This window comes from Anolis carolinensis, chromosome 2 (assembly GCF_035594765.1).
Source record: "Anolis carolinensis isolate JA03-04 chromosome 2, rAnoCar3.1.pri, whole genome shotgun sequence".
Lineage (NCBI taxonomy): Eukaryota > Metazoa > Chordata > Lepidosauria > Squamata > Dactyloidae > Anolis > Anolis carolinensis.
In genome coordinates this window covers 134,196,423-134,217,090 of record NC_085842.1, presented here as the reverse complement: position 1 = coordinate 134,217,090, position 20,668 = coordinate 134,196,423, and the positions used below count along the sequence as shown (strand labels likewise).

The 20,668-nt window shown below is 41.4% G+C and overlaps 1 protein-coding gene across 2 annotated transcripts in view; it reads right to left on the bottom strand.

The window, feature by feature from the left end:
• The window catches only part of cdr2l (cerebellar degeneration related protein 2 like), a 43,746-nt gene extending 24,488 nt beyond the window's left edge, over positions 1–19,258 (bottom strand). The window contains exons 1-2 of one of the 2 annotated variants that reach the window (XM_008104466.3): positions 18,609–19,258; positions 5,541–5,659 (exon numbers count right to left, since the gene is read on the bottom strand). Coding sequence is in view for 1 of the 2 variants with exons in the window: in XM_008104465.3 (XP_008102672.1) it covers positions 18,609–18,687 (79 nt within the window). In the remaining variant the exon portion in view is untranslated. The remainder of the gene's footprint in view (positions 1–5,540; positions 5,660–18,608) is intronic. The other variant, XM_008104465.3, reaches the window with a different exon arrangement.
• Between the last annotated feature and the right edge of the window lie 1,410 nt (positions 19,259–20,668).

Below are 20,668 nucleotides of genomic sequence, written 5' to 3'. Positions count from 1 at the left end.
TGACAGTAGCTTGAAGGTTTTGCAGAATTAGTCCCAACTCCCAAGGGATGGTGACATTAGAGCCCTTATTCTGATTATTTTGATGCAGTGTTTCATGCCTCAGGGAAAATTTGTCACACTCTGATTCAGACCAAAGTAGGCAGAATTATCTGGCCTTTTATCTTCTGTTTTATTCACTGGTGTTTTCAGAAGAGATTAATCAGATTCACGTAACAACATTGGAAAGTCAATTATGATGAATTTACGAAGCACTCTTAGGGAATCAAGTCTGCTTCTTCCCTAATGCCATCGCCCTTCTATTTCATAGCAATCTAAAGTGGGTTTCAGGCCACCAAAGCTTATGTCATACTATATGAGCTTTTGAACAAGTCCACCAAGCATAAAAAGGTTCCTTTCTTTTTGCACTTTTAGCATTTGAAATCAGTGCCTTTATACATTTTTGCTAATTTAGTGGAAGTTATGTACCATCTATGAAACACCTTGTAAACATTTTCTTCAAATTCATGTGCTTTGGTGAACTGAAGACCTTTATTCCATATCTTCTCCCATGTGGCTAAGTTTATATTATGTCCTACATCTCTTGCCCAACTCAACATGCAAACTTACATCAATCAGATTTCAAATCACTACCACATAGTGTTCCCACCCTACACCAGGCATCAACCATTGGAATTTGCAATGATGATGGGCTAAGTAGCATTTATGGTTTATTTAATTGAAATGACTCTCTAATTTTCCATTTTCTATGGAAATTGGTTCTCCAGATGTTGTTGGATTGAAGCCCTTGTCTCTCTTAAAATTAGCTGTGATGATGAACTGCACTGCTGAGCAGTGCAGTTCAACAACATCTGAAGATCTGCATGTTTTCTAAAGCTGATGTAGACTAACATATTTCAAGCACATTCCAAAGTTTCTGGATTAGCAAGAGCCTTGAACAACTCAGCAAATAAAGATACCAGATCAAAAATATTAAAAAGGCAACACGCTATTTAAAGTACAATGCTCACGGTTGTCATGCATTCCATGTTATGGTTGAGCCTTCTGGCTCTGGTACTAGGAGACGGGGTGCTTCTACTCTGGCACTGCTGGACTCAGGGGCTACGGTCTCGTATGTGGATGTTGGGTTTGCAAGGAAACATAGGCTTCCTACAGTACGTAAAGCATGCGATATATGGGTGGAAGGAGCGGACGGGAAACTACTGGAGTCTGGGGTGGTTAATCGTGAAACCTCAGAAATAACGTGGGAGGTACAAGGAGTAACTGGAGAATTTGTATGGGACATTACACGGTTACCAAGATACAATGTAATCCTGGGAATGGATTGGTTAACTTTAGTATATCCTCAAGTGGATTGGGTGAAGCGTACTATAGCTTTTAAAAGGCAGGGATGTTTTGCTTTAAATTCTTCTCAGATTGACATGGAGGGTGTACCTACTGAATATAGGGAATTTCAAGATGTGTTTTGTAAGAGGGAAGCGGATAAGTTGCCGCCTCATAGACCATACGATTGTGCGATTAGATTGGTAGAAGGCGCTAAGTTACCAGCAGGAAGGTTGTACGCTCTAACGGTACCAGAAAGACAAGCCTTGAGAAAATTTCTTGACGAGAACCTAGCCAAAGGGTTTATTCGCCCATCTAGCTCTCCAACTGCTGCACCTGTGTTCTTTGTGGCTAAAAAGACAGGGGAGCTTAGACTAGTATGCGACTATCGGGTTCTTAACAAGCACACCATTCGTGATAGATATCCGCTACCTTTGATTTCGGAATTACTATCGAGAGTGCAAGGGGCTAAGATCTTTACTAAACTTGATCTACGGGGGGCGTATAACTTGATTAGAATACGGGAAGGTGACGAATGGAAGACGGCATTTAACACGTGCTTCGGATGTCACGAGTTCCGTGTGATGCCTTTCGGATTATGCAATGCACCTGCTGTCTTCCAAAGATTCATAAATGATGTATTTAGAGATTTAATTGATCAATTTGTAGTGGTTTATTTGGACGATATATTAATTTTCTCTAAGGATGAAAAGGAACATCAGCAGCATGTGAAGCAGGTGTTACAACGTTTACGGGATAATGGGCTTTTTGCTAAGGCCTCCAAATGTGTATTTCACGTGTCTGAGGTTGAGTTCCTGGGACATGTAGTTTCGGGAAAGGAACTAAAAATGGACCCGCACAAAGCTGACGCAGTCAACTCTTGGCAAGAATTCAAGTCTAAAAAAGATGTACAGCGATTCTTGGGGTTTGCTAATTACTATCGGGAGTTTATTCCAAACTTTGCTAAACTTACTGTACCTTTAACACAACTCTTACGTAAGAAGCAACCGTTTGTGTGGGGACGGGAGGCTCACGATGCGTTTATACAGTTGAAATCTAGTTTCCAAGCTGATAGTATACTAATACATCCAGACATTGATAAACCATTCATAGTAGAAGCAGACGCTTCTAGTTATGTGTTGGGGGCTGTATTATCTCAAAGGGATTCATCAGGGACCTTGCGTCCCTGTGGATTCTACTCCAGACAACTAACACCTTTTGAACAAAATTACACCATCTGGGAAAAGGAATTGTTGGCTATAAAGGTGGCTTTTGAGGTGTGGCGGCACTGGTTAGAGGGCGCACGTCATCAAATTGTGGTCAGATCTGACCACAAGAACTTAGAACATTTACAAACTGCCAAGAAATTGAATCAACGCCAGATTCGATGGGCCTTGTTTTTCTCTAGGTTCAACTTTAAGGTTCAGTTTGTGGAAGGGAAGGTAAATCTACGGGCGGATGCATTATCTCGTAAACTGAGTTTAAAACTTGCGAGCAAACAGTGCGTCAGACAATATTGCCTACTGCTTCTTTATGCGTGGTAGAAAACGAGGCTGGTTTACACACTCAAATTCTAGAGGCTCAAAAGAACGACAACTGGACTCAAGAGCAACTCATATTGCTTTCAGTAGGGACTCGTACTGTGCTGCCTCATTTACAGGACCAGGAGGGGGTATTGGTACGTAATGGACAAGTTTATGTACCGGCGGGTGCACTCAGGTTGGAAGTCATTAGGGCACATCATGATGAACCGATGGCTGGGCATTTTGGTAGGTTTAAGACTGTACAACTTATTACCAGAAATTATTGGTGGCCTAAAATGCGACAGGACATTCTCCGTTATTGTGATAGCTGTGCAGTATGTCAGCAGAGCAAGACGCCTGTCGGGCGCCCTAGGGGATTATTATCTTCATTGCCTGTTCCTGAAAGACCCTGGCAAATTATTTCTATGGATTTCATTTCTGACTTGCCTAGGTCAGGGGGTTATACATGTATTTGGGTGGTGGTGGATCTATTTTCTAAAATGGCTCATTTTATACCTTGTTCAACGATTCCAGCGGCTCCTACATTGGCTTTACTTTTTACCAAGCATATTTTCCGTTTGCATGGGGCTCCTGAGGTTATTATCTCTGACAGAGCTCCTCAATTTGTATCTCGTTTTTGGAGGCATTTCCATGAGTGTTTGGGAACCAAGTTGAATGTCTCCTCTGCTTTTCATCCACAAATGGATGGACAATCTGAGAGAGTTAATGGGCTGTTGGAGCAGTATTTGCGTTGTTTTTGTCTAGAACAACCGAGTGCTTGGGTAAAATGGTTGTCGGTGGCTGAGTTTCCTTATAATAACGCTGTGCATACGTCTAGTCAACACACACCATTTGAGTTAACTTATGGCTTCCATCCGCGGGGAGGGGTGGCGCCGTCGACCAATGTGGTTTCCCCTGATCCGGTGTACCGCTCCTCTGAAATGGCTGCCTTACATGATGTCGCTCGTCGGTTGTTATTAGAAGCTAAGGCAGCTCAGAAGACTCAAGCAGACCGCCATAGACAAGCAGGGGAGGAGTTAGATGAAGGGGATCTGGTTTGGTTATCCTCTAAATATATTAAACATACTGGGGGAAAGTTTGCACCACGGTATTTGGGACCTTTCCCTATTGTTAAGAAGATTTCTTCTGTGGCGTTTAGATTGCGCTTGCCACCTTCTTTTAAGATCCACCCTGTCTTTCATCGCTCTTTATTGAAGTTGGATACTTCTGGGCGCCGTAACGCTGTAGCCGAGGAGTTCACTGCTGTGTCCCCACCTTTGGAGGAGGAGGCCTTTGTGAGAGGGGATAGTGTTATGGTTGAGCCTTCTGGCTCCGGTACTAGGAGACGGGGTCGTAAGACTCCTCGAGAGTCAGACTCTTTTGAGGAGCATGAAAGGAAACGGCTCCGGGACTTATTTGCAGAACCAACAGATGAAGACTCATTTGAGGGTTTTACCGAGGGAATGGAGGAAGAGATGGTTAGCTCAGAGGAGGATGACATGGAGTGGACTCGTGTGAGGGAGGATTTGGGTGTCACCGGCAATGATAGCATGGGAGGCGATTGGCGGGTTGCAGGATCAGACCCATGGACGGGCTGGAGGGATGGAGCGGGATCCACAGCTGGGGATGCTGTGGGGCGTAGTCAAAGGTGTTTTAGCTCTGATGAGGATGATGATGATGAGGCACCTGGAATTAGGATAGCAGCTGACAGCGATGAGGAGTTGTGAACTGGGATAAAATGGGGTTTAGGATCAATGGCTAATTGCGTTGGGCAAGGTAATCTGGACGAACGCTTGGGCTCTTGTTGGGGAACTTCCTGAAGACGGGTGTGATTCGTTGCTGGATACGTAAGTTACCAAGGACACTGGGCATAGACGGCGGGAGGAACTGTGTGGGGTTTTTCTGTGCAACTTGTGTTTAATCTTGATAGCTTGGACCTCCGTCGTCTTTTTGACAGACATTAATTACCTACTCTGGATTGACGCTGGACTGACTGACTGACTACGACCTTGGACTATCCCTTCTGTGGCTATCGGTGGAACTTGTGGAACTTTAGACGTCTGCACTTGGCTTTCGACCTTGGACCGGATTGGGACCCTGCTGACCGCCGTTACCCTGATTGATGTGCCTGGACCCGGATTTCGCTCGTTGCATGGAGGAGTAAACAGCCTGAGTTACTCATCTGTAGCTTTTGAGTAGCAGAGAGGAATCTGCTGCCAGTTTTTTGTGTTCATTTTGACCTCTGTTTACCAACTTTTGTTTGTTTAAATTGCCAGGCTGAAGTAAGCACTTTTGATTTAATCCGGATTAAACTCCTGTTTAATCCGGTTTATCCTTTCGAACCGTTTTAATTCAAACGGAGCTGTTTCTGTTACTTTTCACACGCCATACATACAACCATATAGAAAGTAATGGTGTCTCTTGATGTGCAACTGCTACAAATACATTCACCATGACAAAGCACTTCCATTAGTGAAGAACGTGAAGAGTCAGAGCTAAGTGCAAGGGGGTCATGAACAAGATCGGCCGTAGGGTGCCATTGACTGGGATGGTGAGTGGCAGGCTAAGAGACATAGTGTGGTTTGGATGTATGGCTCCTTCAGGGGCAGATTCAGTTAGGTACTGACTTTGCCCCCTAGATGTCATCCCACTTGGGGCAGTGCGTGACAAACAAAGGGACTTAACCCTGTGATTTACCTGCTTTCTTCTGAGTAGGAGCAAGGATTCAGGGAAATGGCAGATCCCTCATAGAGATCACACATATTGTATGGGACAGTTTGGTGGATTAAGTTCAGCACACAGGCAGGAGGCAGGGTCTGCAGAAAACATTGCACTTATCAATGGTGTGCAGCTACAATGCAATACAATACAAATCTATAAGAAAAGGAAAATCATTTACATAGGATGTCAAGCCACTTCAGATCAAATCAAACACAATCCAGGCTACAACCGTGTTATAATCAGAAACTACCTTTATAAAGAACAGGTGCATCAAACAAATGAAAAAAGCCGCTACAGGAATGCTCTGTACTAACCTTTAAAAAAACTGTTGGGGGGGGGGGAGAGATTTGTAAAGTTGGAATACCTGCTTAAAAAAAAAAAACCAGCTCCCACATCTGAGGGACAAAATAATGTTCTGCCACCCCCATGTATTTATTTGTGATTCTGTGCTTAGACATTATTTCCAGCTTACAGGGATCTTAAAACAAACCTATGAAAGAGCTTTCTTGGCAAGATTTGTTCAGAGGGGTTTGCAAAATAAATGCTTTAGAGAGATCAACTAGAAATGAATCCAGATTTGCTAAAGGGCACATGTACTAAAATTAAAACACAGAACAGATAAATCTGATTTACTACGTGGCATTTCTTTCTACAGGTCAGAACACATGTGCTCTTAATATAATTTACATCACCTTGGCACTTCTACGGATTAGAGAACAACTCATCTGCAAAAGATGTGGAGGGTATAATTAGAGAGATCATGTTCCTCAGTGCTCGTTCTTATTGTTCTAGGATCTTATAGGATAACAATTTTTCTTCAGAGCATTCAAATCATTATGAAAACACTAATCATAAATGCTAATTAATATTTTGGTGTTTTGGACATTTAATTTGTTTTAACTGGCATTTGACATTACATATTTTCCCAGCATCTTCCTGAGACTGTAACTACTTCTTCCCAACAATATATGTATTAATTTACTAAATAATAGCTGTTTACTTATTTTTCCTGAATTACAAAAAGTCCGTATTTACAGAGGCATATGAGAGATACATTAAGTACAGTAGTTACAAACGTAAAGGAACCAAACATTTTCCTTGGAACACAGCCTAGCTTACTAGCAAAAACCCACTTCGTTCTTATGTCAGCTTTATGGGACAAAATCACTGGGCCATGGGGCACATCTGCATTTATCCTTTATCCTAAAGGTGGGCAAATCAGCTCCATGGTGGCTGTATGATGTATGGAGCCAAGGCTGCTTAATGTTGCCTTGTATGGCTGTAAAAAAAGTTACAGGTTGTTCTGAATTTTCCCTGAGAACCTGGAACAAACTGTGACTTAGGATCTGTGTAACAAGTTGGGCCAGTTCCAAGATGGGACCAGCCACAACTGTTTACATGGCCATCCTATATTGGGCATCCAGGGGACATAGAATAGCACTCGTCCCTCTCTTGTTCTCATCTTAGCAGCAGCCACTGGGTGTGACATAGCTAGCATTTTGTCAGTCATCACTAGGGCGCAAAGGTAACCGAAAAAGGGAAGGTCATTCCAAGTAACAAGCAACAGGCACTAGTCATATTGTACCCGGTGGTCATTGCTATAATAGGAAGAGAAATGGAGCTAAGGGTGGCCATCTAGAGGTGTTGAAGTTAGTTTAGCACTGCTGAACAGGCAGGACTCCTTCCACAGATTCCCTCCTGGCAATAAAAATAATCTACTTCGACCCTAAGACTAAGTGTTCATGTAAATCCCCTCATGATCTTTCTTGCCACAGTGGTTATGTCTCTTTCTCTGATTAAAAGCTTGTCAGAGGACAGTCCTCTATTTGAGGGGATCATTTGTTTGCAGAGCTACTTAGTCCAGGGCTGTTTCACAAAACAATTAGAAAAGATAATAGGGGTCTTGACACTACTCACAACCCACTAGGTAGCAAATGGACAGAAACTGGGCAGCACTCTCTCTTACTCTATAATGGATATGTTATATGTTACATTATAATAAATGTCTACATAATATTATGATAGATTTCTATTAGACATTTCTACACACACACACACACACCTGGCCCAAGCTTTGCCTTTGCCCTGTTTCTGGCCTTGATGTTTAAGTTGCACACAATTTTCTGATTGGCAAAGCTACTATCAAAGTCCTGGCTGTATGCTGGAAGCCCATTTTGGATGTGAACATTATTACTGGTGGAAAGGTAAAACAAAAGCACAAATAAATGCATGGCCTGGCTTGTTTCCATGTCAGGACTGCTGTAGTTTTTAAAAGGAGTGTGGGTTCTTGACATGTGGCTAGAGTTTCTGACATTACCTCTGAGACATGAGAATGAGCCAACCTGCAGCTGCTCCCAGACCGCAAAGGAGGAACTGAGAGATCACATCCTGGGACCATCGGTGACTTAGGAAACTGGTGAATCACTACAGTCAATCTCCATTTCTTCTGTTCTCAATATTCCTGATTGGTTTCGTTTATTCTTTAGCAACAACTTCTGATGAAATCAGCCCTCTGCATTAAGTACCCGGGTTCCCATAATCCCTTCTGTTCACTATAGTAATCCTGCGCTTCATGTAGGTGACTGAGCAGAAAGGATAATAATCCTTTGGAAAGGAACCAATGGTACAGAATTGTTACTTCCCATGCTCATGCACACTTTTTCCAAACCACACCTTATTTGGGAGCCATTTCAAATAAATTGCTTTCATGCTTCCTTATAGGTGACAGTATGACAATAGAGACACAAGCAGGATGATAAAAATTTCAGCTAGCAAGCCAGCCAGCTAATCTTTAGGATACACTACTCCCATCTTCTCCGCTGACCTAACTTTTTTTGGTGATTTTTTTAAAAAGAAAGCTGCTCCCCATGGGTTGCCTTTTAAAAAAAAGTAGTCTTAATTCCAGTGGTTAGTTTTACATAGCACATAATCAGTGGAATGTATGTAAGTGTTGACTCACCCCGTTCTCACTGATTCACTGTCTACGTAGATGAGACAAACAATTGGATTTAAGCTTGTGCATAACCATTCTATACTTGGGGTCTGCTCATTCTAATGATAAGACCAGGCCTTTTCCTTTGAATGAAAAGTATATACACAAGCAAGTTGCAGGATTCCCCAAGCATGATAATACCACCCATTTTAATAAAGTAGTTCTGGTTTGACTCTGGTACTTTTTGGAACTCACATTTCATTTAAAAGGAGTGATTCAGGGGGAGTTATGAGGGACCAAAATGCCAGTCAAACAAGAAAGTCTACTTGCTAAGATTACTAGGCACACAGCAATCATTGCTAAAAGGAAAGAATTTGGAGAAAAGATTTGATTGTGTGAAAGTTAAAGGACTGAACATAATAAAATGTGATTCAATAATCTTCAAATCACATTAATCTATTTTATCTGACTTCAATGGAAGAGTTGGATTTTGATTAAATATTTTAATGATTAAGGACTAATATACTGAGAAGCATTCATAAGATGGAAAAATATTGTTATTTTCTTTCCTTTCAGACTGCTGATATGCTCCAAATGACTAATATAAGTATAAGGTTTCTAAGGTTGAAATGACAAATTCAAGTGGCAGTTTTTGTCTTACTAAGTAGAAATGTTTCTAGCCAGCTGCTGCTATAATAATCAAAGCACCTACCCTCTTCCATGCCTCTCACGCCTGACTTTTCCTGTCAGCTTCTCGCTAATTCTAGTCTCTCAAGCATATGGAACCATGAGCTCAAAAGTACATTCTTTGCTGAGTATTACAGAGAAAATTGTATATCTAAGCTCATCTTTTCAGCCTTTCAGCATTTTGTACTGTGAGGGCAGACTTGTTCTACTCCTTGGAAAGGGCTACTTTCAATATTACATTTTCTTTTTGTTCATGGGAGCAAGCCTTAACATTAGAAAAAGTCAGTCTGCAAGGCACAAAATGCCGAGGAATGAAGTAATTATGTCCCCAAAACTCTTCATACGTTATCTCAAATATGGGTGCACCTACACTGTAGGATATACGTGGTTTAAAGAGCTGGGTATGTTTAGCCTGCAGAAAAGAAGGGTGAGAGGAGACATGATAGCCATGTTTAAATACAGTATTTGAAAGCATGTCACACTGAGAAGGAGGCAAGCTTGGTTTCTATTGCCTGGAGACTAGGATTCTGAGGAATGGGTTTAAATTACAGGAAAGGAGATTCCACCTGAACATTAGGAAAAACCTCCTGACCATGACAGCAGTTATACAGTGGAACTCTCAGTGGATTGTAGTGGAAGCTCCTTCTTTGGAAGTTTTTATATAGGTGGTTATCTGTCGGGGGGGGGGGGGGGGCGGGGGCTGTGACTGTGCTTTTTCTGCATGGCAGCGGATTGGACTGGATGCCCCAGGTGGTCTCTTCCAGCTCTATGAGTCTATGTATGATTGCCAAAGCTGAAGTACGATCCAACTTCATTCTGGAGGTATTCTAAAGGTAGAACTGGATAGGTGCCACCTTGGTCTTTCACCTCAGGCAGAAAATTGTCTTGGGCTGCTCTGTGTGGGAATATTGGGACGGACTGATCTCGTTATGCATATCGGAGAATTTGCATTCCTTTGGGTGAGTGACGTTCAAAGGCTTGGCACTTACACAGCAGGGTTTTAAACTCTTCTCTCTTTTAAGCAACAGATGCCTCCAAATCATTATCGTGAAATATTTTTAAACACTTCTCAGTTTCAAAAAGGATTTGCTGTTCACCATGGAGGACTGTTGCTTACAAAATGTTAAGTCTGATAGCCCCAGTGGGTGAACCAACCTGTTTAGTTGTTTAAATCGCAATTATCAAGAACAGACATCAATCAATTGGATAAAAAGGAATGCATCTGGTCCCGTGACTTCTTTGAGAGAGCTGATTTCAAATAGGAGAGATAGCTTTTCATAGTGCAATTTAATCATACAAATTATTAATGAAGCACTTCTAGGTCTGCCGATTTGAATGCTTGGAGGGGCTTTAAAGTGAAGAACTAAACATCTCTGCTGCTATTTATTAGACTGCTAGTCTGACATGCACCAGTACAACGGCTCAGTGATTACGGCATCGAAAAACTTCCCATTTGTTGAACACCTTCAGTTTCAGACTCATAAATAAATAAACCAAAATACCGCAGAGATTGCCAGCATCCTTCCTACCGTGCAGATCTGGGGTCAAACAACGGCCTGCTAATCACAGCAGCACAGCTCAGAGGGTCACTGATCTTCACTGCACTTCTTCAGAGCAATGCCACAAGATCAGGGAAACAACCTGGGATGCTTTCAGGCGTTCCAGTTTATTCAGACATGGCAGTTATTGTTACTTTGTCTATAGTCAAACATCAGATAAAATAACCCATACCCTTCTGGATAAAGACAGCATGAATGAATGATTTTCACAGGTATTGCTCAGTGCAAACCGAGAGTTAATTGTAGATTCCCATCAATTCCATAACAGAATCATTCTCACTATCAACAAAACACTAACAATGCCAAATATAATATGAAAAACAAGTACTTTGTGCATATTGAACAAAGCCTACTATTTTTGGCTATTTGGATTTCTGAGTAAGATTGAATTAAGCCCTGAGACAAGAAGGGTAAAAGGACATAACACTCATGATGATTTTGATCAGAAATGGTTCAAAGTTATCAGCATGTCTGAGAGTGGGCAATTTAATTTTATTGTCAACTGTAGATAGATAGATAGATATAGATATAGATATAGATATAGATATAGATATATATATAATCTCATTTTAAAATAAGTTCACATAAGATCAGTCCAACTCAGACAGCAAGTTTTCCAACATTATATTATATATTAAAACTGTCAGTTTCTAGAAGAATATCTGCCATACCAGCATTAAGGGAGATAAAGGAAATGTATGCATACTTTCCATTCCTGTATCACTACCATTTTCTCTAGGGTAGCTATCATCAACATATAGACTGATTCTCCCTTATCCAAAATGCTTGGCATCAGAAGTTTTACAGATTTGGGGGTATTTTTTATTTTGGAATACCTGTATTGGCATATACTATATAGTAAATGAGGGATGCAGGGAAAGGGGCTAGCTATATATTCAACACTGGACATATGACTAGCCTTCTTTCCCAACAGTGGAAGTGGGTGCCTGGTAGCAAAAAAGTGTAGTTTTTGGAATATTCTGGATTTCAGATTTCTAGCTAAGGGAGACGCAATCTGTGTTATATTGCAGTAGTGTTTGGCAGATTTGAACATTTTTAAAAGTTTGCATTTACTGACTAACATGGTTATTGCGTTAATATTAAAATATGTATAGACCTCTAGTGGTAAATGCAGTAGCTACATCTCAGTACAACAATCTTGCCCATAATGAATGTCCAAGCTCTAAAAGGAACAAAAGGGTGTAATCGTTTTGTGGAACAGCATGTACAAGAAACAACGTAATGATTTACGGCCTAAGACTGTTAAAGGATTTTGAAGGAGCTCTTGTGCTGTAATGTGTATAAGATTTCTTTTATATGGGCTCTTGCAATTTTTTGTTAGCATTTGCCTAAATTATTTTTGTTAATGCAGGGGTAGGCTACTACATTTCTTCTCAGCTTGATGACAGAGGGGAAGAACAGCAACACAAAGCAGCTGTAGTTTGCTTCATACCAAAATGGCAGTGTATGGCAGGGGGTTGGACTGGGTGGTCCTTGTAGTTCCTTTGCATTCAGCTATATTCCAACTCTTTGATTTTGTGATTCTAAGTACCTCACTGATAAAGCAACCTGTTATTTCAGAAAATACATAGAAATACACCTATGCTTTAGTAACTCTGATTCTGTTCTTTATTTTTGTCTACCATCAAGGTAAACAATGTAAATCTGTGATGACCTAAGTGGTAGTGGATAATATGTGTAATATTTAAAATTCCTATTTAGCCATAAAACAACCACACTCTGTCAACCTAAATACCTTGATAGGACTGTTGCAAAGGTAAAATAGTAGACTGATCTTAAAGTGGGTGAGTGGAAGAGAAATGTAATAAACAACATAACAAAAATGTACATCAATAATCTAAACATCGCTGACTGTTAAGCTACAGCTTCTAAACAGGATATTTTGAAATCTCTTTGCCAGATCCTGTGAAAGTTACTTTTTTGCACAGGTAAAGCATCACCTCTCCCACATTCTACAGTGAAATACTCTAAAATCCAAAACATGGGTTGCTGAGATAATTACACTTTTATTTTCTCATGATTCAATGAACCGTGGTGGCGGGTCAAACCCTTGTGTCAGCTGAATTGCTGATCTAAAGGCTAGCGGTTCAAATCCGTGAGACGGGGTGAGCTCCCATCTGTCAGCACTAGCTTCTCATGAGACTGCATGAGAGAAGTCTCCCAGCAGGATGGCAACACATCCAGGTGTCCCTGGGCAACGTCTTTGAAGACAGCCAATTCTCTCACATCAGAAGCAACTTGCAGTATCTTAGCTTCTGACACAATTTAGAAAATGTACACAGACATTGCTTCATGCACCAAATTATTTAAAATGTAAAATAATGTGTATAAAATAACATTCAGTCTACGTGTATAGGGTATAAACAAAACATAAAGGAAGCTGTATACAAAACATAAGTGAATAACATCTCATTATGTACTTATATGTCAAAATAGGTATTCCAATACCACCACCACCCCAAATCCAAAATATTTCTGATCCTTAGCCTTTTGGATAAAGGATAGTCAACCAGTTCCTAGAATCTCCTAAGAAACATGGCTGCTACTTAAGCTGGCATGTTTCCGATGAAATTCTGAGAACTGTTTAAGAAAAGGTAACTTTCCCAAGATCTATCTGTGAGAAGTCAAAATGACCTGCTTAGTAGCTGTAGTTTGGCAGTTATGTTCAGGAAAATGATTTACACATCTATTGTCATAGTTACACTTTCTGATTTCCCAACCTTTTCAAAACTGTAAGTCTTGTTTAAAAAGATTACTTATTCTTTAATAAACAATACAGAGAAGTAGGGGGGGATCAGATTCTTTGCAGTGAAGATTTCCGAATTCAGCTCCTTGGAACATTTATAGCGCACATTCCTTGAGAAGCTACTGCATGAGGTCAGCACAGCCACATCACCATGTTCCAGCTGCCAGAAACAAGGCTCATTGTCCCTATAGCACTACCTTCATGCCTTCTAGCTGTGAGACTTCCTTAAAGGAACAAGCTCTGCTCTCACCCAGAGTGCCTTTCTTCAGCAAACAAGAAACCAGTATCTCAAATACACACCTACATGCTGATGTTTGCTCTATCAAACTATTTTTTCTTCCTATGGATTGTGAATTTTAGGTGCAATAACTGTTAAATGTCAGAGTGACACAAAGCAACATTTAATGGCATTGTTTTAAGTGTGCTTTTGCAAAATCAGCATCAGCAGTTTGTGGACAATGAGTGTACTGTATGTCGAAAACATAGGAGGAGGGAAGAATACCAAATCTAGCAGCTGGAAAATAAATAAATATATTCTGGGGAGTTTATGTTATTCAGGCCCTGTGGCTGAATTAAAACTGAAACTATATGCATACATTAATCTCCCACACATAAAAAGACTAGCTAGTTATGACTCAGTCATTAATTTCTATCAGGGATAGGAATGATGCAGTTGTGGCACTTCCACGTCCCAGCAGCCCTAGCTAATATAGGAAATGGCGGGATATTCTGGGAGTTGCAGTCCAATAACATCTGGAGGATAACATTACTCCCATCAGTAATCTAATAGAAAAATCAACATGATTAATAGACTGGCCCACATAACCAAGTTTGTTAAAGCAAAAAATCAAAATGCTGAAACAAATTCAATACTTGTCTAGTTCTACTCTAGCTTTTCAGCATTTAAAGTTAAAGCACCCTCTACACACACACACACACACACACACACACACACAGGATATGACCATTCAAGTTAGTGATCTGTATTTCTGCTCTGAACATTCAATTTTGCAAATGTTCGAACAAACTAGTTTCTGCAGTCAGCACTCATTTCTCAAACCTGCAAATACTATCCTAATTTATTTTGGTTTAAAAGCTTAGATGATTTTATAACATAAGGTAAGATCATGTGTACAGTTCTCTCTCATAAAAGAAGTTCCATCCCAACCCAATCCAAACTCGGAGTGATTAGAAGATACTGCCTGTCTCTTTTTCAAAAACACAAGGAACATAAACTGAATTAAAAAACTTAAATAAGAATTACAATTACAAATTGAGATTTGTAGAATTACTCATAGACTAAATAACTATGAATTATGGTTTTGGCCATGTACACTTCCTTGATATGAGTAAAACAATGAAGGCACCTTATACAAAAACATAATGAAGTTGATATTTGTCTCTCTCCTGCCATGAGAATCAAGAAGGCTTACAGTAATCTAAAATAAATTAGGAGAAGGAATAAATTTAATTAAGTATAAAAATAACAAAACAGCCACAGCAAAACAGATCTTTTATACAAGCAAACTCCTTGGGTAGAAACACACATACATAATTTAAATAGCCTGAGATGCCAAGAAAAGTAGCTGCTATAGATATGGTATTTGCCAGGAAAGTGATATTGTAAATCATTAATCAAAGGGATTGTGAACATAACCATTGCTGAGTTCCTTCTTTAAAACACTCTCTGCTCCATAAGCAGTGTTTACAAACCCAACATACAAAATAACTTCAATATCAACAAAATCAGAATAAACTATCCTCTCTTAGGTTATCAAGATAAACATTGTTCCCTTTGCATTCAGCTATATTCAACATTCCCTGTCCCTCACTGAACCAACTGACAAATGATGCTTTTTCTCTCTGAACTATAAAGTTGACATTCAAATCTTTTTAGCAATGTGTAACCACATTCTCCATCTTCTACAAACCTCCTTATTTCTTAACAGAACATGACCATCCCTTAATAATACTTTAAACTTAGATTTAATATTTTTATTGCTTTGAACTATTGATTTTTAATAATTCTATTTTTAAATTATATTTTAATGTTTGTATGTTTTTAGGTTTTAAATTATATATTGTATTGCTTTTATCAGTCACTTTGGGTCTCTCTTTAGATAAAGTGAGGTAATAATAATAATAATAATAATAAATGAATGAATAAACAACTTGAACACCAAGGAAGCAGAGAATCTGGGAGCTGCATTAGTTGAATAATTAGGAGCCCCCATGGCCTAGTGGATTAAAGCCTCATGACTTGAAGGTTGGGTTGCTGACCTGAAGGCTGCCAGGTTCGAATCCCACCCGGGGAGAGCGCGGATGAGCTCCCTCTATCAGCTCCAGCTTCATGCGGGGACATGAGAGAAGCCTCCCACAAGGATGGTAAAAACATCAAAACATCCGGGCGTCCCCTGGGCAACGTCCTTGCAGACGGCCAATTCTCTCACACCAGAAGCAACTCAGGTTGCTCCTGACACGAAAAAAAAGTTGAATAATGTCAAATATGTGGCAACTTTCTGCATCAACTGGCTATATTTTCTAGGCAACAACATTCCATTTCTCTAATCCTCAAATATTTTCTATGTTCATTAGATCTCCTCAGTTCATGCTTATTTATTATAACCATCACCTTCCTGGGCCTTGTTTCTCAACAGCTGTGGTGGTGGTTTATCAGCATGGTATGGTTTCATCAAGTCTTTGCTTTGCCAATGTTTTCTAAGGTTGTGCTAATGTTATTATTCATATGCTCCTATCCTGAGCACTTAGGAATTGGCTCAAGAAATCTAAAAAACAGAGTCATAAAGATATGGTTTCTTCAGATTCTGTACAGACATTTCTTTCTACAGCATACAAACTCATTCACCAGTCACACGAGGAAGCAGAAATGTACCTCGTAACTCTCTCAAGTTTGAGTTCACTGTTATCAAATTAAGCCCACTTCACTACTTTTTTTTTTTTCGTGTCAGGAGCAACCGGAGTTGCTTCTGGAGTGAGAGAATTGGCTGTCTGCAAGGACGTTGCCCTGAGGACGCCCGGATGTTTTTTTGATGTTTTACCATCCTTGTGGGAGGCTTCTCTCATGTCCCCACATGGAGCTGGAGTTGATAGAGGGAGCTCATCCATGCTCTCTCCGGGTGGAATTCGAACCTGGCAGTCTTCAGGTCAGCAACCCAACCTTCAAGTCACGAGGCTTTTATCCCCTTGGCTACCGGAGGCTCCACTACTGGAAAACATACTTACTTTACTGATGCTGGATCAAAAAAATTGGGATCCCTATGTGCTTGTTAGGACCGAGTCAATGATATTATGAAATACATGCATACATTCTTCAATTTGCATTCCATTTTTGGTCTTTGATTCCCTATGGATGGCATGGAGCAAATCTTGAAACCCTCATAACAAGTAAGTACACAGTAGTCAAAGTCACACAAATTTATGCCTCACTATGTTCGGTGCGAGCATTAGGAGAATGAACACAATGAGACATTCTTACATCAGAGGGATTTGACCAGCAATGGCCCTGTCTTCATTGTCCATGTGTAGACATATCCAGTTTCAACTATAGCTGAAATCTCAATATGTTGCAAATCTAATATCTAGCCAAATATTTTCTTCGTCATTTTAAGGAAGTTTTGCTGTGAATTAAATGCTTAAAGTCCAAATAATAATATGTCCCTTATTTAGCATTCTTCAATTGAAGTTGCAAAAATGTTTAAAGGAAAATAAATCATTTGTTGCACTGTTCACAAGCATGCAATGTGCAATTGAAACTCTGGACGTTTTAAAAAGGGATCTTCTGTATCTTTTCCTCTTAAAAATGGCTTTTTTTTGTGGCTCAAAACTTACTCCTTCCTCATCAGACAGCTTTGATTTTGGGTTGCTGTGAATTTTCCAGGCTGTTTGGCCATGTTCCAAAAGCATTCTCTCCTGACGTTTCACCCACATCTATGGCAGGCATCCTCAGTGGTTGTGAGGTTTGTTGGAAACTAGGCAACTGGGGTTTTTTAAATCTGTGCCAGCTAATTACCTTCCAACAAAGGATTCCCCCAGGTAGGAAGCAGCCAAGCTTTGAAGCTGCAAGGCTATTCAATGCTAATCAAGGTGATCAATTGCAACATTCACACTTGTCTCCAACAGACAATAGTTTTTTCTCCCACCCTAGACCTTCCACAAATATATAAACCCCATTTGCCTAGTTTCCAACAGACCACACAACCTCTGAGGATGCCTGCCATAGATGTGGGTAAAATGTCAGCAGAGAATGCTTTTGGAACATAGCCATACAGTCTGGAAAACTCACAGCAACCTAGTGATTCCGGCCATGAAAGCCTTTGACAAAACAGCTTTGATTTTGAATGAATAGTTTCTGACAGTTCAGTACAATCTTGTTACCAAGTCGTCTCAATTTATGCTCCATTTCAAATAACATGAATAAGTAAAAAGCAGCACCCCAAATCTGCCAAATGGTACCGCTGTCCAGTTTTTACACTCATCTAACCTCAATATGTGCATAAGAGAATAAATCTATCCCATGATGAGCGGGGAACCAGGGGGCAAACTTGATCTTTCTTTATGTCTGCAGAGGCATTTGCACTGGCAATTGGCCCTGTGGCGTTCCCATTAATGATTAAACATACAATTTGGTCTGTTTCCCCCAGGGTCCCTAAGACCTCTCTGGGCAAAATGAGAGGATGGGGTTTGGAGAAGCTTTAAGTCCTTACATACACAACACATAACTGGAGAGGAAATTTGCTCCTGGACCATCCTGCTCTGCTAGATCGTGCACAAAGCTGAGCAAGATCCGGTTTTGCTGCTGCTGCTCAGGGCTATAGAATTAATGTAGTTTGATGCCAGGGCTCTGTGTTATGGAATCCTTAGGAGTTATAGCTTCACAAGGTCTTTAGCTATCTCACCTCACCAAGCGACAACTCCCAGGATTCCACAGCCACGAGCCATGGCAGTTCAAGTGGTACCAAACTACAGTGCAGAGCTGGAGAGGCTTTTGCTTGGTCCCGTTTCCCTTTTTGCGGGGAAACTGGGCCGGGTCCAGGTCTGATGCAGCCCCCATGGCCAGCCTGGTCTCCCCGCTTCCTCACCTTGCTCCAGGTCCTGCTGGTCGTACCAAGGCTCCTCTTCCTCGCTTTGAAACTCTTCCATCCTGTCGGCGTTCAGCATCAGTTCTGCTCCGCCTGCATCCAAGCCACAAAGCAGCAGGCAGCCAAGAGGGGCTGAGTTCTCTCTCTCCTAGAGACAGACAGACTGCAGGGGGAGAGAAAGAGAATCGGGAGAGACAAGAGAGAAAAGCAGGACGATGCCTTCCCAGACCTGGTGCAAGGCGGTGGTAACCTAAGAGGCCGCCTTTAAGCCTGGGCAGAGCGGAGGCTGGCACAAAGGCTTTGCAGATGTCTCCTTGGGATGATCAGGGCTGCTGCTGTGGCGGTGGCACCAGGCTCGCTCTCCTCCTCCGTCTTCGGCATCCCCTCCCTGCTTCCTCTGGCGAGAGGAAAAAGAGGAGGCCAGAAACGTGGCCCGAACACCCCCCCCCCCCTATAATCCTCAGTCTTGCTTTCTTGGGAGGAAGGGGAATAATAAAAAAGGCGAGCCGTCTTTGTGAGGAGCCAGAAACCGGGGCCCAGGAGCAGGGCTCCCACTTGGCTGGGCGATGCACAAAAGAGAAGAAGAGCGCGCTCCCGGCCGCGCCGCTCGGTGGAGACCTCTAGCCTGGAACTGCTGCAAGGAAAGCCAGGCAGAAAGGCAGGGGAGGGAGGGAGGAGGAGGAGGAGGAGGAGGGAGGGAAGGGAGGAAGGAAGGAAAGGGAGGAGGGAGAGGAGAGAGCGCCCCCCTTTTCTTTTCTCTCTCTCCCCCCGCCGAGGCTTTCCAGCCCAGGAATTCCAGCTGTGCTTTAGCTCTTAGGCGGATTTGAGACTCGCATTCCTCCGGGATCTTGAGACAGCAAGCTTGGATGGGGCCAGTCTGGGTTTAAAAACCCATCCACTTACCCAGCCACACGTTTGATTGTGCTTGGATGGTGGGCTCCTGCATGGCAGGGAGACTGGGCTGGATGGATGGTCCTGTGGCCTCTTCCAACTCTACGGTTCTACATACAAGAGCAGGCCTGAATTGTCTGATGATGACCATATTTATTTATACTCCTTTTTTCTCTCTTGATCTTACAAACAATGGAATTTTACAACTACAACATAAAAGGTAAAGGTAAAGGTTTCCCCTGACGTTAAGTCCAGTCATGACCGACTCTGGGGGTTGGTGCTAATCTCCATTTCTAAGCCGAAGAGCCAGCGTTGTCCAAAGACCCCTCCAAGGTCATGTGGCTGGCTTGACTGCATGGAATGCCGTTACCTTCCCACCGGAGCGGTACCTATTGATCTACTCACATTTGCATGTTTTCAAACTACAACATAGCAATGTTGAAAAAGAATTGAATCTATAATTCTTAAATCTGTTTGCTTTATTGTCTGAGCAGAGCTGGAAGGAATAAAGAAGCCTTCCCCATTGTACCCTCAGAACATCTTCCTTCTTGAGCCTGTTGACCACCAGTCATGGGCAAACTTGGCCCTCCACATGTCGTGGACTTCAACTTCCACAATTCCTAACAGTAGGAATTGCGGGAATTGAAGTCCAAAACTCCCGGAGGACCCAAGTTTGCCCATGCCTGATCTACACTGTAGAATTAATGCAGTTTGATGCCCCTTTAACTGCTATGGCTAAATGCTATGGAATCCTGGCTCAATCCTATGGAATCCTAGGATTTTATAGTATGGTGATACCCAGGTAGCTGTAGACTTCCCACCTGCTGTGGTAAGGGAAAGACAAGCTTGACTACAACTGGATGTCTGTTTGTAACTCACTCCTCTCTTTTTACCATTGTCCAACCGATGAGCATCTTTGGATGCAGAAGTCCACATGCTAATAAATTTATCCAGCTTGATTTTGCTGATTTAACTTATTAAATTACTTAGGTTAATGCACATTATTGATCAAAAGTGACATATTCGACATAGCATTGTTTACATGCTCATATAGTTAATATAGTAAAAGTAAAGGTTTTCCCCTGACATTAAGTCTAGTCTTGTCAGACTCAATTTCTAAGCTGAAGAGTCAGCGGAGTCAGCGTTGTCAGTAGACACCTCCAAGGTCA